Raw genomic sequence first — 27,846 nt, forward strand, 5'->3', positions numbered from 1 at the left:
AAATTTCATAATTTATGTGTACAAATAATTTGTATTGTTATATTTTAAATCTATATTTCAACTAGGTCATTTACTTACACGAGTCAATTTATTTCCTTTTTCTACAATTCCATGAACTTGTAACAAATTTTTCTAAGTTATGAATTTGCCGAATAGTTACAATTTATCTATAGTGCTATATTTTATTTTATGTTTAAACTCTAAATTTTAATATACATAATTTCATACTTCCTTTATATTTCGAAATTTTAGTTTCGTTTTAGTCGGTCAGAAAATTTCTGAACGATCGTTAAGTTAATTAAACGTTTTATTTAACTCAATTGATCGATTTATCAATTTAATCAAGTTTTTAAAATTTCAGAATGTAACATTTATAGAAATGGATTGCATTAGAAATTAGTAGATATTCTAATAACTTTTGTAGCGAATTGTTAACCAAATCAGTATGCATGGTGACAATCTTTAGAAGAGATGTTATAATTTAGACAAGTAAGCATAAACCTCAAGTATAGTATTTAATGGTTTTTGTATTAATTGCTAATATTAGACCACGGTATGATTTCAATCAATTGGTTTGACATTAGTTGAATCATGTGTCGGTTTCCTTGGTTGCTAATTTATTGTTTGATGCTTGTTGATCTCTTGTTTGTTAATTGAACTATATTTGCTTGTTATTATTTAGAATAGTTTGATGTGAATAAATGACTATATTTTCTCAAACATGAATGTATAATATTGCATATGAGAGATCACCGTGTTTTCTGAAATTTTGGTAAAATGATATTGGAAGCATTTGAATTGAATTATGAAATATTCGAGTAGCACATAGCTGGGCTGTGTAGGCGCCATATTCGGGTAGCGCATAGCAGGGCTGTGTAGGCGCCATATTCGGGTAGCGCATAGCTGGGCTGTGTAGGCGCCATATTCGGGTAGCGCATAGCTGGACTGTGTAGGCGCCATATTTGGATTAAACATCATGACCAGAAAAATGTTTGATATGATTGTGAACATTGCATGCTTTTATTTATAATATGCTACTTGATATGTGAACTTACATTAAGTACTACGGTTTAGAATTGTTGGTGATTTATTTCTGTGATTTTTTAATTGTTTTTACATATACATTATTGCATTTAGCAAAATACATAGGGATTAAATATCAAGAACTAATAGTTATAATAAGACATTGAGACAAATGGATATTTTTATTCTTGCGCAACTAGTTTAATTATAAGATATTCTGATTTGGGGTATGTTTTGCAAGATGTTTCTTGAAATTTGAATTATCGATGTTGTCTTTTTATTTTTGGACTCAATGTGGTTTTACTTAGTTGGTTTGATCTAAGAATAACTTGACTGGAACTGAATACCGCACTTTGAGATTTTCCATCTCTCACATTTTTCCACTTCGGTGGGTTCCAGGTACAAAATGCAAGATAAGGAAAGATGATGTCGAACTTTAGGACTGCGCGACTTGCCTCAAAGAAAAGAAAAAGTAAGTTATGTCATTGGTAATGTTTGTATATATATATGGTTATATATGATAATAGAAATCGCTTAGCGCTGATGAGCGCGGCGGGTTGTCTTCCCTGCTGTCAGGGTGTGACATACCAGCAAATACCTAAACCCTAAACCAGCAAATAATACCAGAAGCAGCTCAAAAAAAACCAGGGAAAAAATATTCACTCTTTTGTTGAGTTCACTTTTTAGTTTTAATTAATTGACTGTCAGTTAGGTACAATGAAATTACCCTAGCTGATTTGCATTACCTTAACTGTTATCTATAAATGCATATACAAAGAAAGAAAAATGCCAAGTATCTACAGTTATCTGATCCGACAATTATAATCTGAAGTGACAGATGTAATTAGAGGCCTAAAAGTTTGATTTAAAACAAAGCACAAGACACCATGCTTGTACCAACCTGACTTGAATCATACTAGCGGGACTCAAAAATTTTGATTTGATATTTTTGGGTTATGCAGTGCTTTGCCATTTAAAATTTCCAATTATTGGTACAAAATCACTATTGGTAGGAACTAAGAATAACAAATAGTGGGTGGTGTTGTAACCTTCCAACTAAAAAAAAAACTCAAATAAGCATAATAAAGTTTTTCAAATTTTGAAAAACTTGTCAATTGATTGAATATTTATCTATACATATTCATTCTCAATGCAGGTGAAACAACCTTTCAAGTGAATTGAAGTTCCTAGAAATCAGGCACTTGAAATTTTTGCGGAAAATCAGCAAGTATTTTTCTTCCTTACAATCATTGGTTAAATAATAAAATTTGTCCTCCAGAAAGCAAAATAATGAATGGATGAATTATAAATCTTGCAAATTTGATCTGTTATTTTGCTTGGTAAATTACTGTATTTCAAATGGCATCGAGATTGTATTTGCAGCCAATATAGTTTTTATATTATCTGGGATACAGTTCTTAGTTTTGCTATGAATTTTTTTTTCCAATACTGACAATGTTGGCCTTGCATTGAGGGAAATAATTCTGCTGTGATTCTAAAGGGATGATCCGAAACCCAATCTTCCACGGAGACATCAAGTCTTCGAATATACTTTTAGATGAAAATTACATTGCCAATGTATCTGATTTTGGGGCATCAATACTAGCTCCATCCAACCGATGAATCTCAATTCGTCACGCTTGTGCAAGGAACATGTGGCTACCTAGACCCAGGATACTTGCAGTCATGCCAACTAACTGACAAGACTGATGTGTATAGCTTTGGTGTGGTTCTTCTGGAACTTCTTACCAGTAAGCTAGTAGTTGATTTTGAAGCTTCAGAGGAAGAAAAAAATCTTTCATCGCGTTTCCTCTCTGCTATGAAAGAGAAGAAAATGGATGACCTTCTAGATGCTCAAATAAAAAGGGAGGAAGATGAGGAGATCATCTATAGGGTTGCTGAGCTGGCTAAGGACTGTCTAAATGTGAAGGGGGGAGATCGACCAACAATGAAAGAAGTAGCAGAGGAGATTGATAGAATCAGAAAACTCAAAAACCATCCTTGGGAAAATAGCAATTATGAAGAGACAGAAAATTTGCTTGGTGAATCATCCATTCATATGGAGATAGAAAATACTGGTAATTTCAGTATAGAGAGGAATGTTGTAGAAAGCACTGCACTTGGCCATTAGCTTGATGCAGCCCAAATGGTTTTTGCGGTTTTAAACTTTCTTTTCTCGTGTATTGTGGATTTCCTTTTTTTTTTTTTTGAAAAGTATGGTAGAAGCTACCAGCAAAAAGGAAAATATAAAATTAAAAGAACTATCCTATTCAATATGCAATTCATGCACATGAACAGTACTCGAAATGAAAGTCGCCTATGAAGGTGGTAACGCATGCATCCTTCCTCTGTTTCTCCCACTACAGAATTTAAACCAAAGTTCTGATTCATCCTTTATCTTTGTACTCAGTAACTCCGGCAACAGCTCTGTTCCTCTGAATATTTTCTCATTGCGTTGTTTCCAAATGTACCATATCGTGCAGAGGAATCATGTGGCCCATACTCTCTTCGCCTTGCCGGTTAGGTAGCTAACATACCTGATGGAGTTGTCCCATATCTGCTCCATCGAGTCACCAACTCTCATCAAACGATAGCCAAACAGTGCACTCATACATCTCCAAACCCTCTGCGCATAAGAGCATCTAAATAGCAAGTGTGCAGCATCCTCCCATCAACATACATCACACATGTAACACCTCATATCACTAAAAATGCCCCTTTTTTCCATGATATCATGTGTAAAAATCCTCTCTCTAATCACCAATAGAACAAAAACTTTAACTTTCAGAGGTGCATAGCTTTCCCAAATCCGATTATATCTCCACTTTACCTTTCCACCGGAGATCATAATTTTGTAAACCGAATTGGCAGAGTACATACCTGTTGATGTCCACCGCCAATTCAGCTTATCAGCATGCGGCGAACAAAAAACCGCATTAGGATTTATATCAGGTGAAATGTCAGGCAGTCGTTGAAATGCTTCGCTTAGAGAGATGGCCTGAATTCTCGGCCTTGGCAGCCCATCTTTTGCTTTCCTAATTGGCTGCTCATCCCAGTTATTGTACCAAAATGATATTATTTTTCCATCACCTATTTCCCAATTCGTGCTCCAATGAAAAATGGATTTGATCTTAATCAAATGTTGCCAAAAGAATGAGCCATAATTGACCCATATAAAAGTTTGACCAGCATGCTCTATGCCTCTGATTCGTTTTGCTATGACTGACCAAAGGCAGCCACTGTTTGTATATGGTTTCATCCACCATCGTAGCAACAATGACAAGTTTCTGATCTCTAGATTCGGCACTCCTAAACCACCCCATCTTCTTGGTAGGCATACCGTTTGCCAATTCAACAGAGGTATACCACCCCTCGTTCCATCAGTCTTACCCCATAAAAAAATCCAACAAATCTGATTAATGCGATCAAGGACCCATTTTGGCAGAGGGAATGAAATAATATAGTAAATGGGTATTGAGGCCAAGGCCGAATTCACCAACTGAATTGCATATTAGTTAAGTACCAATGTTCCAATTATATAAAGGTGAGAAGCTTCTCTACAAATACGAGTGCTGTTAATAATGAATAGTTTTTGTTGCTTATTCTTACTTTTGAGTAGTGTTATATAATTGCTATATAGATATCTCTTATCAGACAAAATAATTCAATTCACTTATCTTTTAATATGCTGAAAACTAATCCATAAATACTCAAGGTGCCAGTTAAATACATTCATATCAGTGTTTATTTTTAAGTACTATAAGAATCTTCAGTTGGATTCTGACAAAATTATAACATCACAGACAATTGATTCAAGCGAACACAGAGATTTTAACGTGGTATCGCCTATAGCGCACTCCACGGATCAAGACACACACACTCTTTATATTTCATAATTTCTTATTACAACTCACACAATTAAATGAAATATTTCAGATTAGATAGCTGAACCTATATACACTCACACACGCATATAATCAAGAAAGAGATCACATGCATACAGGAAAGAAATCATATGCATATAATTAGGAAATAAATCTTCAGCTAGCTATATTTGGTAAATCCTTGTAAGGCAGCATAATATCTTGAATTATCTTCAAGAAATCCTTGGCTGGATCCGGCCACCTTCTTGATTTCGTCCTCTAGATTAAATGTGGCACCAACTACACGTGTCAACTTGTCATTCCAACAGATTCTTCATATTGATATATACACAACTATTTATTAACCAAAATGATACTAAGAGAATGATGATAACAGTAGTCGTTATCAAAAATGAAAGAAAGTCAAAAAACATTGGAATACCAGGTTGAGATCCTATGATCAGAGTTTAATGCAAAACCATGTACACTGGAAATCAACTGTAACGATCCAGTTAAGGTTTTCTTTTACACCTTGTTTGGATGGAGAGTATAGGTAAGGAGGGAATGAAAAGGAACAAAAACTTTTCATTAAATCGTATTTGGTTGATAAAATTATATCGGAGATGAAGGATACAGGAGGTGAAAAGTTTAACCTTGTATCATTATAATTAAAAGAATCGGTTTTCCTCTCAAATTGGAGTGTAACGGATGGAAATAAATTTTGTTACAAATATTTTTAGAAAAAAATATATATTTACATACAAACAAAGAAAAGGAAAAACTCAGCACCCCTATTTCAAGATCCTATTCCTAACTAGTGTCATTGCCGCTAGCAAAATACAAAACTCTATAACAAAAGAAGTGGATCTAAAAATTGTTAGTCCACAAGAATATATCAGCAGTTGTATCATTTATTAACAAGATCACCGGTCTCCTCTTCCTCGAGAATAATCTCCAGTTCCGCTCTCTCCATAATGCCCAAACTCCAGCTGCCCAGATCACTCCCCATAGTGCTTTTTCATGCTGCTGCAGCTGCCATTTTCCTCTGACCAGATACTCAGTAGGTTAGCCCCCGCAGTTGTCGCAATCATAGTAGGAAAAATCGGTATCGGGATCGGGATCGGTCCCGGCCGATACCGATATAGGATCGGGGTATCGGCCGGTATCGGCCGATTCGAATCGGAAAATCGGACTTTTTGATCAGAAGCTTGTTTTACACTAAAAATTAGGAAAAAATTGATAAAAAAATTAATTTGTCAATAATTTATGTTTAGATAAATAATTACAATCAAATAATCCATTAATACAATATAATAAATAAATAGATATCATTATTGAATACATAAATAGTAATAGACATTAAGCTAAAATAACAAAATCAGATTTAGGAATTTCTTTATTGAATACATAAATAGGTATCATTAATGGCCCAAATCCAATTGATGAAAATAATCCCTACATCTCCCAACACTAAAACTGAAAAGAAAAAAAAGAAAAAAAAAAAAAAAAACTGATGAACAGTGAACCCCAATCAGTGCCACTGCCAGCGGACCCCAACTTCTCTTTAACACTCTGACTGAATAGCCCCACTCAAGTTCTCCCTTGTTAAACCAGACAAGTGGGCCTTTTCATTCTGACAATGGGATCGTGAAATAACCCTTCTTCTCCAATTAGCTTTTGACCCAGTCAAAATTGCATATTTCATCCCCAAATCCAATTTGAAGTCGTAGGCTCGTAGCACTTCGTTTTTTTTTGTGAAAATTCGCTCCAAATCGTGAGAATCAACGTCAATAATCGCTCCACAGTAGAAGAATCGACGAAAAATCGCTTGATTCGGCCAATTTGAACCAGTTTTTGGCTGAAAATCGCACACCGAGGAAATCGGGCCAAAATCGGATCGGCAACGGCCGATACCGATCCGTATCGGCCGATTCGGATCGGTATCGGCCGATTATTCCTACTATGGTCGCAATGTTATAGTGTGCACATATCCCTCTCCAAAATCTCACTCGATAACTAGGTGCAGTTTCACATGATGTGGTTTCTAGTTTCAACGGATTGCAATGTACATAGGTGGCATCCTGTTTGAATGTTGCACCCACGATACAATAAGACCTCTTGTGTTAAAATTTTATATGCCAACATTAGCCAAGTGAATATCAACTTTCGTTGGGGCCTTCAGTTTCTTTATCATCCGAATCCCCTCTAGTACTCCCCAATGAAATATAAGCAGACGCACAGGAGAATAGCCCACAAGACGTATATCTCCATTTGATACCATTGTCATTTACAGTTGAAGCCGAAAAGAATGGGATTAGGAGAGCCAGATCCCTAAAAGAGACTATATCATTAAGCAATGACGAATTGCTTAAAAGTTAAAAGAAGCCTCAGTATCTAGAATAAACCACGCCAATATATTCTGGTTGCCAGACCTTAGTTCACCTTGGTTTTCATTACTCATTACTCATTACAATTAGACCAAGACGGCAAGGCTATTAACCACGCAATGAGGATATGTGGGTTTTTTACCTCACCCTTATAGATCAGAGGAAATGCCTTTCTCAACTCCATTAACGGTTTGCAAAATCATGGCCTGGGTACAGAATGTGAGAAAATACATGGATGATGAGGCACAAAAGTGAAGGGACTGGTACAGGAGGAAAGAATCAATTGGATCGGTATCTTTTCACAAGCGGGGGTAAGAACACGGCTATGAAAATATGGTAAATAAAGCTGCTCACCACATTGACGAATATAATTTTTAAATTTATCGAATTGGTTTTAAAGAATGAATTCAAACCGCTGAAATTAATCTACTTTACATATGTACATATAAAATTTTGAAAAATTTAAATTCATTTAGTACAAAGTCAAGTGATAAAAAAAATTAAAGTTTCATAAGTTATTTTAATGCATTTATTTTTTCATTATTTTTTTTACGGATAATTTTAATTTAAGATATGAAGTCCTGCAATCATGGGGGCGTGTTGAAGGGACTTGTTTGCTTGTGTTTACCAGAGATACGGAGTCTTCCATAATCAATTATTGATAGATTTTCTTTCGAGTAAGATCAAGGTTGATAGGATGGCATCACAACTTGACAAATTGCACTAACAAGGATGTCTGCACATTTCTTTATATGTGTAGAATTATAGTCAAAATCTGATACTCATATTTTCTTTGCATACATCGTAGGTTCCAAATTAAAATAAAAAGTTTTAGATATCAAATGGTTAATTAAATGACTTTTTTTTTTACTTAACAAGATACTCTTCAGTGAGTTACATAATTGGAAGCCCCATCTGATAATTTGATAATTGAAAACTTTATATGTAGTGAGTTACATATTTAAGAATATAAGTCATTATTTCAAAAAAAAAGTGTATTGGTGATCACCCACTGCACGACAATAATATAGCACAACATAATAAAACATAATATGGCACCATATAATAAAAAAAAAGATTATATGTTGCATCTCTCTTTTCGAGGATATGTGATAAACAAAAATGCGGGATAAACTCTCTTGCTGTATTATATAAGGAACCAAATCACCTATCTCATGTGGGTAGAAAATTTATGTTCCTAAAGTCACTAACAAGTAGATCTGAGATTGATTTTGAGACAAAAATAATGTTCAATATTTAAATGTCAAAATTCACTGCGAATTCACCTGTTAATGACATTAGGGACAATAATTTCCTACCCCTATCTGGTTCCACATTTTTTGTTCTTAATTAAATTTAAATTTAAAAAATATTAAGCTACTTATTTTATCTTTTATTGTACTTTTTTATCAATTAAATTCATAATTTTAATTAATTTTTCAGAAAGAAGGAGAAATTGATAAGTAAATTTATATATGTGAAAGTGAGTTTTATAAGTGGAGTACTATAGAGTGAGTTAATTCGTCTAGAGATATAATTTAGTTTACTCTCTTTTAATTTCATCTTACTTTTTTATTTTATATTTTATTTTGCAACGTAAGTATGAAAATAAAAGTTTACTTCCACTCTTACTCTACACACAAAATAATTTTGTGTCCCTCCTATATTTTGAAATATACCCATTCTTTTCTTAACATATAATTCTGAATTTTGAAATTATTAGAAGAAAAAATTGGCCGTGGCAGTAGCGTCAGTTTATCTCATCTCCTTGGTCATGGAGAATATACAAGGGTGTAAACGGGTACGATATGGATCAAGTGAAAATATATTTATACATGTATCCGTTGAGTTAATAAAATAAAAATCATTCATACATGTACCTTACATGTTAATGGAAACAAATTTTTTTATTCATACCCATCTTATTGAATACGATAGGAGATAGGTGTCAATAAACGGATAAAAGTTGTCAATAAAACCTCTCTTCGTGCTTGAAGTAAAATATTTTTCAAATCAAAGGAAAAAATAAAAATAGCATGGAGTCATAGAATACCCAATAAGCTAACGAATAAAATCTTACTCACATTTGTTTTATCATGTTGGTCTTATCAAATACCATAAACAAAGAGAAACGAATGAAAAATATTATTGAATTCTATCTCATTGATTATCAATTTCGTGGGTCAGTTATTCCCCATCTCAAAAGGGATATGACAAGTTCTTACGTTGAAACATGTGCAAAGCTCCAATGACCAACTGATGTGATATGGCAGCCAGAAACCAGTTCTTACGTTTTGTTGACCGTTAGCTCAATGAAGTATTTTTTTTCAACAATGTTATATATTTAATTTTAGAAAGAGTAGTTATTGTTCGCCTACAGTAACTATTTTGTTTTCGTCCATCCAATCTGTATCTAAATGTGTTTTTAGCGTTCTCTCTTCCTTCCATATTTTAACGATACTGTCAGTATACCGTCACTAATAGAAAAAAAAATCACTTTTATGATGGTATGCCCTCGCAGATAGTCACTTTTATCATCGCGAATACTCTTTCATTCTTGTTGTATCTCACTTTTATTGGTGATCACCCACTGCACGACAATAATATAGCACGACATAATAAAAAAAAATTATATGTTGCATCTCTCTTTTCAAGGATATGTGATAAAAAAAATGCGTGATGAACTCTCTTACCGTATTATATAAGGAACCGAATCACCTATCCCATGTGAATAGAAAATTTATATTCCTAAAGTCACTGGTAAGTGGGTCTAAGATTGATTTTGACATAAAAATTATGTTCAATATTTAAATGTCAAAACTCACTCCGAATCCACCTGTCAGTGATATTAGGGGCAAGAATTTCCTGCCCACAAAAAGCAAGTGATCCGGTTCCACATTTTTTGAGTGAATTTCCTCCTCTATAGTCCACAGTTTTTTCTTCTTACTTAAATTTAAATTTAAAAAAGATTAAGCTACTTATTTTATCTCTTTTTTTTGTACCTTTTTATTTGACAATTAAATTTATAAGTTTAATTAATTTTTCGGAAAGAAAGAGAAATTGATAAGTAAATTTATATATGTGAAAATGAGTTTTATAAGTGGAGAAATATAGAGTGAGTTAATTCGCCTAGACAAATAATTTAGTTTACTCCCTGCTTTCACTCTTACACTACACACAAAATAATTTTGTGTCCCTCCTATATTTTGAAATATACCCATTCTTTTCTTAGCTATAATTCTGAATTTTGAAATTATTAGAGGACAAAATCGGCACTCTCTTCGTGCTTGAAGTAAAATATTTTTCAAATCAAAGGAAAAAATAAAAATAACATGGAGTCATAGAATAATTGTTTTTTGTATGGTTTTAGAACTATATATGAATTAAAATACAACTAATTTATCTTATGATAATTTGAAAAACTACAAAATCAATAAAATTCTAAGTTGTCTCATGAAAATTTAAATCAATGATTTCAAAACGGATAAAAAAAAAAGATAAATATAAATTTATATTATATATATTTGGACCATTAATAAAATTATATCATATAATACATCGATTCCTGATATGAGTTTACATTTATACATATAATTTATTTTTATAATTATCATATAAGATAACAGGTGCAAAAAATAATTAACCACACCTAGATTCATTAAGTTAATGAAAAAAGTTATATCTATATTCATACTAACCAACTCATATTTGTTTTATCACGTTGGTCTTATCAAATATCATAAACAAAGAGAAACGAATAAAAAATATTATTGAATTCTATCTCATTGATTTATCAATTTCTTTTTTTTTTTTTTTTGAAATGCTTGGCAGTAGTTGCCATTGATTTATCAATTTCGTGGGTCAGTTTTTCCCTAACTCAAAAGGGATATGACAAGTACTTAAGTTGAAACATGTGCAAAGCTCCAACCAACTCAAAAGGGATGTGATATGGCAGCTAGAAACCAGTTCTTACGTTTGTTGACCGTTAGCTCAATGAAGTATTGTGTTTTTTCATCAATGTTATATATTTAATTTTACAAAAATTAGTTATTTTTCGCATACAGTAAATTTTTTTTTTCGTCCATCCAATCTGTATCTAATTATGTTTTTTTTAGCGTTCTCTCTTCCTTCCATTTACACCTGTTTTTTTTTTCCTCGTCGTCTTTCGTCCCACATCCTTCTAAACCCTCCTCCTTTCTCTCCTTCCATTCTCGTCTTAGTCCCACACTTGTAAAATTTAATTTTAACCAAATATTAAAACTTCAGAATTTGGTAATATAGGCACCACATGTAATATACTACTTGCATATGAAATCAAATTAATAAATGCTTAAACTTATGATTATGATTACGATTATTATTATTATTGTTAGTATTACCAAAAAAAATGCTTAACTATTAATTCTGAGATTTTCTGATATGTAGAATTAGGATTTAAAACGCAAATAAAAAATTTGATCATTTAACACAAGCATCCAAATAAAAAACTATAGCATCGGTCACGTTTTTCAAGGAATAAAAAATATATATTTGTTAGCATCTACAAACATTTTTGCAGATAAATTTGGATACGAAAAATTGTTTTGCGTATTAAGAATAATATATATGGGTTTCACAAGCTATATTATCATAATCCAAGTCAACTAAGTCAGTGCATTGACTTTGACTTACCACTTCTTATTCCTATTTATGTGAGCTTAGCTTCGGTCCTTTTAGCAGAATAAAATTAACAAAACTAAAACCGAGCAAGCTTAGCTAAAAGCTACCAGTTATGGCTTGGCTTCTTTTATTCCACCTTCTAGCGCTGCTTTTTGTTCCCAATTCACTTACACAAGCACAACAACCGCCTGGTTGCCAAACAACCTGCGGGGATGTCAATATCCCGTACCCATTTGGAATAGGCCAGAGCTGTGCGCTATCCAAAAAATTCGAGCTCAATTGTACCAGAAACCAAAATGGAACCTACAAGCCTTTTTTTTCCAACGTGGAGGTGCTCAATATCTCGCTGTTTCCGAGCCAAGCTCGAATGAGAAACCAGATTTCTTGGCAGTGTTACAACAGCACGGTCAAGAATGTTTCCCGTACAGATTGGTCTCTCAATTTGACCATAACACCATTTAGGTTCTCAAATACCAAGAACAAGTTAACAGCAATTGGTGCCCAAACACTCGCTTATTTCTACCTTCGAAATGGTGATAACATTTGGTATAGAACAGGGTGTGTCTCTGTGTGCTTAAGTATGCAGGGCCTTGTTAATGGTTCTTGCTCAGGAATTGGTTGCTGCCAGACTGCGATTCCTTTGGGAATGAACTATTACACAGTCCGTTTTGATCATAACTTCAACAATTCTAATGTCTCAAGCTTCAGTCGTTGCAGCTATGCGGTGCTTATTGAAGAAGACAGCTTCAATTTTAGCACCGCATACATCACAACCACCAACTTCAGGCATGAAAACAATGGCACAGTTCCTATTGTGGTGGATTGGGCCATAGGCAATGAGACCTGCATAATGGCACAACGTAATAAGACCAGCTATGCATGTGTTAGCAGCAATAGCAGCTGTGTTGACTCCACGAATGGTCCAGGCTATTTCTGCAGCTGCAACAAGGGATACGAAGGAAACCCCTATCTCCTTGGTGGTTGCAAAGGTACTATAATCTGTTGTTTTTTTCCTCTTTCTTTCTTTCTTTCTTTCTTTCTTTCGTTCTTTCTATCTTTTATTTTTTTTAAATCAGATACTGCAATCCGTTGCTATAGTAATACATATGTTTAGTATCATTTCCTCTACAATCTTGACACTTTGACCGGCAGGTTCTGACAAACCCATCTCATATTTTGTATGCAAAGCTGGAAATATCAAACTGTATTCATGTTAGATAAATGTCAGGTTTAATGTCATTCATGGCCCAATTTTTTTTTTCAAAGTTCGGTTCCATTTGCATCTTTTCAGTTTATGAAATTCTCGGTTCTTGCAATTCTGGATTCAGGTTTAATTTGAGTAATTTGACATTTTAAATTCTCATATTGTACCGGGTTGGTTAATTATTGATTCACATCAATTTATGTGTCAACAGTAAAGATTTTCATACCTCTTGGGTCAGGAAGGTTGATGCCAGGATTGGTCCTGCAGAGTGCAGATCATGTCAAATAATTGTTAATAAAAGATTGAATTTAGGGAACAGAACTGTAACTATCTTCTGCTGGAACTAAATATGAGTTCTCACATAAGCCCATAAGCTTTCGTGGCCCAAACAACATCATAATTTATGAACATATTTCGTATAATTCATGTGTAACTTCTGTTTATGGTCCAGATTAAGCCCTCCAAATATAGATCTGATTTGCGTAGTAATGCTGTACAAGGTGTTAATAGTTGCTGACAGCCTGATACAGGCGAACCCATGTAGAGTGTATATAGTATTTTCAAGAGCATTTTTAACATGAGTTTACTTAAATTTTCTGAACATATGGCAATAGTGAGGAATTGATATAATGAACTTATTATTACCTAGGCCATCATTACTAAAGAACTTTCTGCAAATATATACTGTAACAATTATTTTATATTAATTGTTTATCATATATTTTGTAGATATTGATGAATGTGCCAATAACCCGTGTTCCAAGAAGTGCCATAATTTACCTGGCAAATATAGGTGCTCTTGCCCTCCAATAATGCGTCTGAAAAACAATAATGCAGCCGGAGATTGTGAATTATACGTGCCATTTGTAATCGGTAATTAAATCAACTTTCTTTAATATAATGTGTAAGTTTATTTATTTCCATCCATTCAATTTCTAATAAAAACTAATAATAAAATAAAAAAATGTCTAAAATGACAATAAAAGTAAGATTATGGGAAGAACAAAGCGTAGATATATTGCCATGAAGCCAAATTGTACAGTTTCCTAGATTGGCCCTTTTTCGTGTTCTAAACTATTAAATGCAGTGAACCACTGATGAAATCATAATGTGCTTTCCTCCTTGTCTGAAGAAAAATTTGAAACAATAACTGCCTGATTTCATAGACCAAAATGAATAATTAGCTATTATACTTCAAACTAATTATACAGGGATCTACAATACTGTAGGAATTGGTGCCGGCATTTTGCTACTAGCATTTCTTGGGTTTTGCATGTATGTGGCATTTGAAAGAAGAAAACTTTCTAAAGTCAAGGAGAAGTACTTTCAACAACATGGTGGTTGGATTTTGTTAGAGGAGATTAAATCAAACCTGGGGTTCAGTTTTACAATTTTCTCCAAACAACAAGTAGAACAAGCAACAAACAATTTTGATAGTTCAAATATCATTGGTCAGGGAGGCCAGGGTACAGTGTATAAAGGTACTGTCAAAGATCAATTGGTTGCCATTAAAAAATGTAAGATCATCAATGAGAGCAAGAAGAAAGAGTTTGGCAAAGAAATGCTTATTCTGTCTCAAATAAGCCATAAAAACATTGTAAAACTTCTTGGTTGCTGTTTAGAGGTTGAAGTCCCAATGTTAGTGTATGAATTCATCTCATGTGGGACGTTATTTCACCATATTCATGATCAAAAACATAGATCTTCCATTACCCTGGAAACCCGTTTAAGGATTGCCCATGAATCTGCAGAAGCAATTGCTTACTTGCACTACTCAGCATCTCCACCAATCTTCCACGGAGACATCAAGTCTTCGAATATACTTTTAGATGAAAATTACATTGCCAAGGTATCTGATTTTGGGGCATCAATACTAGCTCCAACCGATGAATCTCAATTCGTCACGGTTGTGCAAGGAACATGTGGCTACCTAGACCCAGAATACTTGCAGTCATGCCAACTAACTGACAAGAGTGATGTGTATAGCTTTGGTGTGGTTCTTCTGGAACTTCTTACCAGTAAGCTAGTAGTTGATTTTGAAGCTTCAGAGGAAGAAAAAAATCTTTCATCGCGTTTCCTCTCTGCTATGAAAGAGAAGAAAATGGATGACCTTCTAGATGCTCAAATAAAAAGGGAGGAAGATGAGGAGATCATCTATAGGGTTGCTGAGCTGGCTAAGGACTGTCTAAATGTGAAGGGGGGAGATCGACCAACAATGAAAGAAGTAGCAGAGGAGCTTGATAGAATCAGAAGACTCAAAAACCATCCTTGGGAAAATACCAATTATGAAGAGACAGAAAATTTGCTTGGTGAATCATCCAGTCATATGGAGATGGAAAATACTGGTAATTTCAGTATAGAGAGGAATGTTGTAGAAAGCATTGAACTTGGCCGTTAGCTTGATGCAGCCCAAATGGTTTGTGTGGTTTTAACCTTTCTTTTCTCTTGTGTATTATATATGGATTTGCTTTTATTTTCCCCTTTTTTTCGTTGTGCGGGACGTTATTCAGCAGTATTAGTTAGGTAGCAATGTTCCAATTATTTTCCCAGATGAATTGTCTCATGTGTACTATAAATGTTGAGAAGCTTCTCTACAAATACTAGTACTGTTAATAATGAATATTCTCTGTTGCTTATGCTTACTCCGGCCATTTTTTTTAATACCCCAAAAAAAAAGAAAAATATTAAAAATAACCTCTGTTTTGGATTTTTTTCATATATGCCCTGACCGCCTGGAAACGGGGCGGGCCAAAATTTTAGCAAACCGCCCATTAAATGGGCGCTTCATGCCATTACCAAACCGCCCATATTATGGGCGGTCCACTTTTTCTTTTTGTTTTTTTTTTTTTTTTTTTAAGTTTTGTTTTTTTTTAAACAGAAATTTTTTTATTTTTTTTATTTTTTTTATTTTTTGTAGAAATATTAGAAATATTGAATATATTTCTTTAAAAATAGATGAAATACAATATAATTTAATTTATTAGAAAGACTACAACAAATAACCCGGATCAATATTTTCCAGGCTGGATTTTTCGCGGCTGTAAGAAAAATTAATATATTTCTTTATGTGTTATTGGACAAAAATAAAAATGCTTAGATTCCGAGTAATTGATCCCGGTTCAAAAGTTACTTCTATGTAATCTAGAAAATATTATAATCCTTCTAGGATATTTAATTTATAAAAAGTTGTATCTATTTTTGAAAAAAAATAAAAACTTTAAGTTATTTAATAATTGTTATTCAAAAAGAATTCTCAAAATAGATACAACTTTTTATAAATTAAATGTAATAGAAGGATTATAATATTTTTTAGATTACATAGAAGTGACTTTTGAACCGGGATCAATAACTCGGAATCTAAGCATTTTTATTTTTGTCCAATAACACATAAAGAAATATATTAATTTTTCTTACAGCTGCGAAAAATCCGCCCTGAAAAATATTGATTCGGGTTATTTGTTGCAGTCTTTCTAATAAATCAAATTATATTGTATTTCATCTATTTTTAAAAAAATATATTCAACATTTCTAATATTTCAATACAAAAAATAAAAAAAATAAAAAAATTTCTGTTTAAAAAAAAACTTTCAAAAAAAAAAAAAATGAACCGCCCCAGGTTTGGGCGGTTTGGGTTTCTAATTTTTTTTTTTTTTTTTTTTTAAACAGAAATTTCTTTATTTTTTTATTTTTGGTATTGAAATATTAGAAATGTTGAATATATTTCTTTAAAAATAGATAAAATACAATATAATTTGATTTATTAGAAAGACTGCAACAAATAACCCGGATCAACATTTTTCAGGCCGGATTTTTCGCAGCTGTAAGAAAAATTAATATATTTCTTTATGTGTTATTGGACAAAAATAAAAATGCTTAGATTCCGAGTTATTGATCCCGGTTCAAAAGTCACTTCTATTTAATCTAAAAAATATTATAATCCTTCTAGTACATTTAATTTATAAAAAGTTGTATCTATTTTGAGAATTCTTTTTGAATAACAATGTCACACCCCGAGACAACCCGCCACGTAATGATACGTAAGACGTGTGCACATCACATACATTATCAATAATAAATACTCATGCAATATGTAAAAGTCAAACGAAGTCTTTTAACACCACAAGTAGTTCAAACACACAACATAAATTCAACATGAGATCAAGACAAACATGGCAAACAAACCGATAATTGCCATGTCAGTCAATGTATCCACTTCTAAAGAGAGAATTTCAAGTTTAACTAAAGAAATTAAAAAGATACTTGAGCAGTCAGCTCATTGCCTTCCTGATCCGCATCCCTCCTATTCGTGCTCCTCGCCGACTTCATCATTTCCTGGAACCCACATAAGTGGAAACGGGTGAGAGATCGAACAGTCTCTCAGTACGGAATTTAGTTCCAGTCCCGGAATTTGTCAAATTTACTTATTATTACAAATAGGATATAATTATTATATCCTCACATGTCATGCAATATTTAAAACACACACACACACACACACACATACTTCTTTAATTATCTTTCAAGTTTTTTATTAATCCATTTATTTGCCAATCCAGTGGGAAATCCATCCAACACCGGAAGACCGCCACTCCGCTGGGAAATCCATCCAACAACGGAAGACTTCTCACTAGACGGGGAATCCACCCTACGCTAGATATTGGCTGTCTCACTAGACGGGGAATCCACCCTACGCTAGGTCTTGACCCGTGACGGGAAATCCATCCAACGCCACGTTGACGAGGGGTCTAGTCGAACCTAGACCCAATGTATACATTCCAACATGCATTCAACACATGTTAGCCCCTTTCCTTTAACATATCCGTTACCTTTTACGTTCATCATTTAACACTACACGATATCATGCTCAACACATCCTACTTACAAGTCTTATGATCGATATGAAGCAATCCTATTGTAATTCTAAACAAGCCAAAGGGATCGTTCGATTCGACATGCACAATTCTAAACAATTAAATAAATAATATGCATACAAAACGGTAAGTACAATTTGACAAGGTCCAGGAAACCCGTACCTGCTATTGTGGTGTAGTTCGTTACCGCTTCTCCGTCACTCTTTACTTCAGAATTCAGACCTAGACCATGTAATACGGTTTCTAAATTAATACTTATATATATATTTTCCAGATATACACCAAATATATTTATTAACAACTAATCCGACTTATATAAATGAATTAAATAAAAATAATCAATTTACCAAAAGAATACAATAATTAAATAACAATTGAAATTTCAAAATAACTAGATGAATCTGACTATATAACTTTGACGATTATTAACCATCTGACTATATAACTCTGATTATATAAACTAATAAAATAATCGAATTCCAAATTGACTGTTTGACTCAATATTGAATATCGGATTTATTATCAAACTACTTTATACATATATATATATATCGATATTATAAACAATCAGATTCGAAACGAATGAAAACAGAAAAAGATAAAAGAGGCATAATCAGACTATCTAAAGGAGACATGTATATTTAAATATATATAGATTGCCAACGAATACAACAAAAGGAAACAAACAAAATTCAAATATAAGAAACCTTAATTTAATATAAACTTGGAACGTTGACTGTACGGATTTGGGTAATTCATGGCATATATGAATGAAAAGGAGTAAAACCAATCAAAAATAATATAATAATTAATCACCTCTGTGAAGATATCGGAAGAATTGAATAAACAATTGAAAAGAAACTATGGGTCTGTGAAGATGCGGAGAAGGAGACAAAGAGATGCAAACCGATCACTTTATGTATTTTTATAGAGGCGGTTTCTAATTTGGATCGGCGCCGGTTATTTTGAACAGTTATCTATTGATATTAGATTTGCACCTTTTTATAAATGCACCGTCTGTCAGACACATATATAATTGGAATATATATATATATATATATATATATATATATATATATATATATATATATAATTGGGTTATATTGGTTTATATGACTGTATGATCGATTCTTTTATTATTTTATTTTAAGGTTGGCAGGTAACCAAATGGATAATTCTATTGGGTTTTTCATGACTTGGCAACAATATTTATAGGAGTATATAATTTCAGAGATATCAGTATTATTTGTTTCTTATCACGGTATTTCAATTTGGATAATTTGTGAAGTTGTTAAAATAAATAAATGAAAGAGAAATTTATATACTATTTAGGTTGTACCTTGTTTTATTAATTTCGATTGACTTGGTGTTACATCCTCCCCCCCTTAAGAGTCCTGTTCAGTCCTCTGAACAGAGTTATAGGTTGACGCTTCGAATATATCCGGATATTTCGTTCGTATAGTGTCTTCTAGCCCCCATGTAGCTTCCCTAGTCGAGTGGCATCCCCATTGTATTAAGACTTGTCGAACAGTTTTGTTTCGAGGTCTGAACTCTTTCGTGTCTAGGATTTTCATGGGTAATTCTTCGTACACTAGTGTCTCATCTAGGCCCAAGTTGGAGTGATCAATAACATGAGATGGGTCTCGAATGTATCATCGAAGTTGCGAAACATGGAATACAGGATGTACTTTGTCTAGATTGGGGGGTAGTGCTAGTTCATATGCAAGTGGCCCTATACGCCTTAGGATCTCAAAAGGTCCCACGTATCTAGGACTCAGTTTTCTCATGACTCCGAATCGTTGTACCCCTCTTCGTGGGGATACTTTTAACCACATGTGATCTCCTATCTCAAATTCAAGCAGTCGCCTCCGAATGTCTGCGTACTTTTTTTTTTGTCGATCACGAGCAGTATTTAGTCTATTTAAAATAAGTTGAGTCCTGTCAGCGCAGTCCTTGATGAGTTCGGGCCCGGTGGGAATATGGTCACCATTTGATCCCCACCATAACGGAGTTCTCCAACGGTGTCCAAATAGTGCCTCGGAAGGAGCCATGCCAATGCTGGCGTGGTAGCTGTTATTGTATGAAAACTCGGCTAATGCCAAATGCTCTTCCCATGACCCTCCAAAACTCAGTGCACAAGCTCTGAGCATGTCCTCCAAAGTTTGTATAGTTCGCTTGGACTGCCCGTCTGTTTGGGGGTGGTGTGCGGTGCTAAGGTTTAGTTTAGTTCCCATGGCTTCTTGAAAACTCTTCCAAAAATGGGACGTGAAACGTGAATCTCGGTCGGATATAATAGTCTCAGGGCACCCATGGTATTTGAATTGGTATTGCACAAAGAGTTTTGCCAGTTCTCGCTCTGATGTCTCGGTTGTTAGGGGTATAAAATGTGTAATCTTGGTTAGCGTATCGACTATAACCCAAATTGAGTCATATCTCTTGCGAGTATGAGGTAATCCTGTAATGAAATCCATGGTGATGATCTGAAATTTCTCTCGAGCTTTCGAATTTGGGTACAACAAACCTGCGGTCTTATTCCGCTCAGCTTTCACTTGTTGACAAATGAGGTACTTAGCTACATACTTTCTTACTTCTTTCTTCATATTTGGCCACCATAACTGGGTACGTAAATCCTTATACATTTTCACTTCTCCGAGATGAATTGAATATCCCAACTCGTGTGCTTCCATTAAAATCTCTTGTTTCAGTTCTTAGCAGCTCGGCACGCACTCGCGATCGTCGAAATATAGCAGTCCTTCATTGTCTTCCTTGAATCACGACCCAGAGATGGTACGGCTTGTCTCTCGATACTTTTGATGTAGAGTGTCTCCCTGGCTGGCATCACGAATTGGGTTCTTTAAGTCTGACTGTATAACGATGGCTGCCATGGTCAAGACTTCATTTGGTGTATCTTTGGCTACCAGTCTCTGGTTTAGTTCTTGTGATACGCACACCCCTAGGTTCATCTGCCTCATCTCCTTGAGTAGTTCTTCCTCATGTGTTATATCCTCAGCCACATTTTCTACTCTCTTCCGACTGAGAGCATCTGCAACTACATTTGCCTTCCCGGCCAGATACTGCACTTCCAGATCATAGTCCTTAATAAGCTCCAACTACAGTCTTTGTCTCAAGTTTAACTCTTTCTGGGTGAAAACATACTTTAAACTCTGGTGATCAGTGAAAATTTGACACCTTGCCCCGTAAAGATAATGTCGCCATGCCTTAAGTGCAAAGATCACTGCTGCTAGTTCCATGTCGTGAGTGGGGTAGTTTTCTTCGTATTTCTTCAATTGTCGGTACCCATAGGCTATCACTTGGTCATTTTGCATTAGTACACATCCTAACCCACTCCTTGATGCATCGATATATACCGTATAATCCTGACCTGGTACGGGTAATGTCAGTATTAGCGCGCTAGTCAAATGATGCTTGAGTGATTGGAAACTCTCTTCTTGGTTCTAGTCCACTTAAAAGGTACCCCTTTGTGGAGGAGTTGGGTCATCGGTCGCGCTGTCTTGGAATAGTCTGGAACAAAGCGTCGGTAATAACCTGCTAAACCCCAGAAACTCTGAATATCTGCCACACTCTTTGGTTGTTCCCATTCTACTATAGCCTTGATCTTATCCGGGTCCACTTGTATACCTTCACCTGACACCACATGTCCTAGAAACTTCACTTGCTTCATCCAGAATTCGCACTTAGAGAACTTGGCATACCGTTGATGCTCCCTCAACCGGTGTAGGACCGCTCGTAGATGGTTAACATGTTCTTCTTCACTCTTTGAGTATACCAGAATATCATCGATAAACACGATTACACACGAATCAAGTAAATCCCTAAACACCCTGTTTATTAGGTCCATGAAAGCTGCTGGGGCGTTAGTCAAGCCGAAAGGCATCACCGTGAATTCGTAATGTCCATATCGGGTGTGAAAGGCTGATTTCTCCACGTCCTCTGCTTGGATTCTCAGCTGATGGTACCCTGATCTCGAATCAATCTTGGAGAATACCACCGCACATTGTAGTTGATCAAATAAATAATTCAATGCGAGGAAGAGGGCATTTGTTTTTGATTGTCACTTTGTTCAATTCTCTATGGTCCACACACAACCTCATACTCCCATTTTTTTTTCTCACGAACAAAACTGGCGCTCCCCAAGGTGAGGTGCTGGGTCTTATGAATCCCAACCCCAATCAATCTTCAAGTTGTGACTTTAATTCCTTGAGTTCCGCTGGTGCCATGCGATATGGAGCTTTAGAAATAGAGCGTGTTCCTGGTTGAAGATCGATGCGAAATTCAATTTCTCGGTCAGGGGGTATCCCTGGTAACTCTTGGGGAAATATGTCGGTGTACTCAGGAACTACCGGCACTGTGGTAATCTCTATTGTGTCGGTGTGGTGTTGTACACCGTTATTAAGTATGTAGGGCATCCCGTCTCTATCAACCTCCTTCCGTTCATAGCAGATATAGTGGGACATCGTTCTCCCCGCTTTCGAAGTTGAACTACACAATCGGGGAGTTCGGGTCTCTTGATTACCATCTGTCTTTTGGGGCAGTTAATACTTGCGTTGTGTTTTGTCAACCATTCTAACCCTAACATGAGGTCATAAAGACCTGTCTCTGATACAATTGGGTTTAGGGAGAATTCTCTCCCTACGATTTTTAGGGTTAGTCCTACGCAACGAAGTTCTGGGATTGTGTATTGTAATGCTGGCGTCTGGATTTGCAACATTTTTTTTTTTTTTGGTAGTTTGGGTAGGTATGTTGTATTTATGTACCCACCCTTAGATAGTATAGGTGAGATATTAATATTGTAACTTATCCCATGGCCTCTTGGGCATTGAGCATAGGTGTGATAGTTCCTTCGATGTTACGAGCACTTGTTCCCCCTCGGGGGCGTAATCTCACCATTTTTATAGATTGCTCACATTTATTATTATTATTATTTATTATTATTATTATTGCGTGAATGGATTTTATTGCTCACATTTTTTTTAGTTGAATGTCTAACTGATCAAAGAAAAGAGGAGTGTTTTCGGATATAAAACAGTGAGAGAAGGGATGACTATTAATTCTGATATATTAATCTATATATATAATCGAATTAGTGCATTAACAGAAGAGGTGTATTTGTCGGGAACAAAAATGACAAATAGAATATATATATATATATAATTGATCCAAAACCTTATAATTATTAAGTAAAGATTTGTTAACAAGAAATATTAAATAAAGATTGTTACCAGATAAAACCTGCTTCTAAATTAAACCGTTTGGCGCCTCTTCGAATTTTTTTTTTTTTTATTAATTTAACTAAGATATATTGTCATATACAAATGCCGTAAATTGACATTCATTTTAGATTACTTTAACTAAGATGCATTGTCATAAATCAATTTTAAATTTTCTCTTACTACTCTCTAATAACTAAACTAAAACGAAAATTCAACAATTAAAATATTTATTTTGTACTACACCGTTACTCAGTTTCCATATAGCCTACCTAGTTTTGACAGTTCCTTTGCTCTCTCAGCCTCGCTAGTGGTTATCAGGCGGTTATTTTTGTTGGATTGCACACTCCGTCTAATCTCTTCGATAATTTCGCGTAGTTCCTATGATGCACCTTCGGTTTGACTATCTGTAATTCTTGATGTGTTTTCCACAATGTAGCGTAATACGTACTATGGATTAGTTTTCTAAAGACTAGATCTTAGTATGTTCTCTCTTAGTGGTTAGTTATTGATATTGTATGTGCTGGCTCTGATACCAACTTAGTTGTCACACCCCGAGACAACCCGCCACGTAATGATACGTAAGACGTGTGCACATCACATACATTATCAATAATAAATACTCATGCAATATGTAAAAGTCAAACGAAGTCTTTTAACACCACAAGTAGTTCAAACACACAACATAAATTCAACATGAGATCAAGACAAACATGGCAAACAAACCGATAATTGCCATGTCAGTCAATGTATCCACTTCTAAAGAGAGAATTTCAAGTTTAACTAAAGAAATTAAAAAGATACTTGAGCAGTCAGCTCATTGCCTTCCTGATCCGCATCCCTCCTATTCGTGCTCCTCGCCGACTTCATCATTTCCTGGAACCCACATAAGTGGAAACGGGTGAGAGATCGAACAGTCTCTCAGTACGGAATTTAGTTCCAGTCCCGGAATTTGTCAAATTTACTTATTATTACAAATAGGATATAATTATTATATCCTCACATGTCATGCAATATTTAAAACACACACACACACACACACACATACTTCTTTAATTATCTTTCAAGTTTTTTATTAATCCATTTATTTGCCAATCCAGTGGGAAATCCATCCAACACCGGAAGACCGCCACTCCGCTGGGAAATCCATCCAACAACGGAAGACTTCGTGTAGTGTTAAATGATGAACGTAAAAGGTAACGGATATGTTAAAGGAAAGGGGCTAACATGTGTTGAATGCATGTTGGAATGTATACATTGGGTCTAGGTTCGACTAGACCCCTCGTCAACGTGGCGTTGGATGGATTTCCCGTCACGGGTCAAGACCTAGCGTAGGGTGGATTCCCCGTCTAGTGAGACAGCCAATATCTAGCGTAGGGTGGATTCCCCGTCTAGTGAGAAGTCTTCCGTTGTTGGATGGATTTCCCAGCGGAGTGGCGGTCTTCCGGTGTTGGATGGATTTCCCACTGGATTGGCAAATAAATGGATTAAATAAAAATAATCAATTTACCAAAAGAATACAATAATTAAATAACAATTGAAATTTCAAAATAACTAGATGAATCTGACTATATAACTTTGACGATTATTAACCATCTGACTATATAACTCTGATTATATAAACTAATAAAATAATCGAATTCCAAATTGACTGTTTGACTCAATATTGAATATCGGATTTATTATCAAACTACTTTATACATATATATATATATATCGATATTATAAACAATCAGATTCGAAACGAATGAAAACAGAAAAAGATAAAAGAGGCATAATCAGACTATCTAAAGGAGACATGTATATTTAAATATATATAGATTGCCAACGAATACAACAAAAGGAAACAAACAAAATTCAAATATAAGAAACCTTAATTTAATATAAACTTGGAACGTTGACTGTACGGATTTGGGTAATTCATGGCATATATGAATGAAAAGGAGTAAAACCAATCAAAAATAATATAATAATTAATCACCTCTGTGAAGATATCGGAAGAATTGAATAAACAATTGAAAAGAAACTATGGGTCTGTGAAGATGCGGAGAAGGAGACAAAGAGATGCAAACCGATCACTTTATGTATTTTTATAGAGGCGGTTTCTAATTTGGATCGGCGCCGGTTATTTTGAACAGTTATCTATTGATATTAGATTTGCACCTTTTTATAAATGCACCGTCTGTCAGACACATATATAATTGGAATATATATATATATATATATATATATATATATATATATATATATATATATATATATATATATATATAATTGGGTTATATTGGTTTATATGACTGTATGATCGATTCTTTTATTATTTTATTTTAAGGTTGGCAGGTAACCAAATGGATAATTCTATTGGGTTTTTCATGACTTGGCAACAATATTTATAGGAGTATATAATTTCAGAGATATCAGTATTATTTGTTTCTTATCACGGTATTTCAATTTGGATAATTTGTGAAGTTGTTAAAATAAATAAATGAAAGAGAAATTTATATACTATTTAGGTTGTACCTTGTTTTATTAATTTCGATTGACTTGGTGTTACAAACAATTATTAAATAACTTAAAGTTTTTATTTTTTTTCAAAAATAGATACAACTTTTTATAAATTAAATGTCCTAGAAGGATTATAATATTTTCTAGATTACATAGAAGTAACTTTTGAACCGGGATCAATTACTCGGAATCTAAGCACTTTTATTTTTGTCCAATAACACATAAAGAAATATATTAATTTTTCTTACAGCCGCGAAAAGTCTGGCCTGAAAAATATTGATCTGGGTTATTTGTTGTAGTCTTTCTAGTAAATTAAATTATATTGTATTTCATCTATTTTTAAAGAAATATATTCAATATTTCTAATATTTTAATACAAAAAATAAAAAAAATAAAAAAATTTCTATTTAAAAAAAAAACAAAACTTAAAAAAAAGAAAAAAAAAAAAGAAAAGATAAAGTGGACCGCCCATTATATGGGCGGTTTGGTAATGGCATGAAGCGCCCGGCCCATTGCTAAAATTTTGGCCCGCCCCGTTTTCAGGCGGTCAGGGCATATATGAAAAAAATCCAAAACAGAGGTTATTTTTAATATTTTTCTTTTTTTTTGGGGTATTAAAAAAAATGGCCGTGCTTACTCTTGAGTAGTGTTATATAATTGCTATATAGATATCTCTTATCAGACAAAATAATTCAGTTCATTTATCTTTTAATATGCTGAAAACTAATCCATAAATACTTAAGGAGCCAGTTATGTACATTCATATCAGTGTTTATTTTTAAGTAGTACAAGATTCTTCAGTTGGATTCTTCATATTGATATATACGCAACAACTATTTTTTAACCAGAATGATACTAACAGAATGATGCTAACAGTATAGTAATTATCAAAAATGGAAAAAAAAAAAACATTGGAGTACCAGAATGAGATCCTACGATCAGAGTGTAATGCAAAACCATGTACACTGGAAACCGACAGACTAAAAGAAGCCCCAAGTACCTGGGGTTAATCGCGCCAAGATATACGGTCTTCTGACTGAATTCGTATTCCCTCAGGTGACCAATCTGAGTAGAATTGAATCGGACAGTCCGAAAATAGATTGGCACGAATCTCAAAGCACAAATAATCCTGCCCCGTATCCCGACCGTCTGAGAGTAAATCTAAGTCGTCAGTTTCAATTGTATTGAGTCAGGTACCTGGGAGGATACGGATCCCTTCTGACTTTGGGTCGAGAAACATGGATGGGGAAGCGTAAATGGGCCGGACTTTGGGTCAGTAATTAACTTCTCGTAAATGGGCCGGGCCTGATATAAGAAGACGGCTCTAAATTTTGTAAGGTGAGAGATGAGTAGAGGACCTGAACTTGGAGTTGACATGGACGAAAGGCGCGAATTCACATCACACACTTCCCGCGCCAACATGAAGATTTTCATGAAACAATGATTGTTAGATATTTCATCGAATGCAGCCACAATTGGAGATTTTGTGAGCACATATGTAGACTGGCCGGAGGTAGCCACATATAATTGTAGTTAATTAGTTGCGATTATGGATAGGAGATAAATAAATATAATGTAAAAACTAATTTTTAGGAAAATATGAAGCGGATTCCAGAATTTTTGTTGAAATTTAAATATAAAATTAAAAAGAAATTATGTCTCACACACATTTTACTTTTGGAAAAAAAAATAGAAGTAGAGTAACTTATAAAATAAAGCTAAGTGGTTAAAAAATAAAAATTATCTGCTCGTTGTACAAAGTCAAGCGGTTAAAAAAAATGATAAAAAATAAATGCATATAATAACTTGTAAAAAATAAAAATTATCGCTTAACTTTGTACTAAATAAATTTTAAAATTTTAAAATTTTGCAAGTATATATACATCACTTGTAAAGTAGATGGATCTAAAACGGTTTGAATTTTTTCATTTGAAGCCAATCCGATAGATTTCAGAGTTGTGCTCACCAAACCTCTTTGTGAGCACACCACACCTTAGTTTAATTTGCTCATTACTACTCAAAGAAAAATTATTAATTAACTACTCAATATGTTGACCGGTCGTCCGGTCAAATGAATTATGATATTTATTGATATATTAAAATGAA

The 27,846-nt window shown here is 34.2% G+C and overlaps 1 protein-coding gene, 1 long non-coding RNA gene and 1 pseudogene across 2 annotated transcripts; 2 read left to right on the forward strand and 1 right to left on the reverse strand.

The window, feature by feature from the left end:
- Window positions 1–2,173: 2,173 nt before the first annotated feature.
- On the forward strand, window positions 2,174–3,154 carry LOC144561403 (putative wall-associated receptor kinase-like 16 pseudogene; annotated as a pseudogene).
- Window positions 3,155–11,761: 8,607 nt separating this feature from the next.
- On the forward strand, window positions 11,762–15,713 carry LOC144562436 (wall-associated receptor kinase 2-like). The gene is made up of 3 exons (XM_078311660.1): window positions 11,762–12,921; window positions 13,866–14,009; window positions 14,366–15,713. Exons 1-3 carry the CDS (start codon window positions 12,045–12,047, stop codon window positions 15,532–15,534), a joined length of 2,190 nt encoding a protein of 729 aa, XP_078167786.1. The 5' UTR covers window positions 11,762–12,044; the 3' UTR covers window positions 15,535–15,713.
- LOC144562438 (uncharacterized) lies at window positions 12,648–26,759 on the reverse strand. Its single transcript, XR_013514081.1, has 3 exons — window positions 26,741–26,759; window positions 13,363–13,397; window positions 12,648–12,775 (listed from the first exon to the last, which is right to left on the reverse strand). It is a non-coding gene; the product is annotated as an uncharacterized LOC144562438 (long non-coding RNA).
- Between the last annotated feature and the right edge of the window lie 1,087 nt (window positions 26,760–27,846).

The sequence above is a fragment of the Carex rostrata genome, chromosome 11 (genome assembly GCF_964058835.1).
Source record: "Carex rostrata chromosome 11, lpCarRost1.2, whole genome shotgun sequence".
NCBI classification, from domain to species: domain Eukaryota; kingdom Viridiplantae; phylum Streptophyta; class Magnoliopsida; order Poales; family Cyperaceae; genus Carex; species Carex rostrata.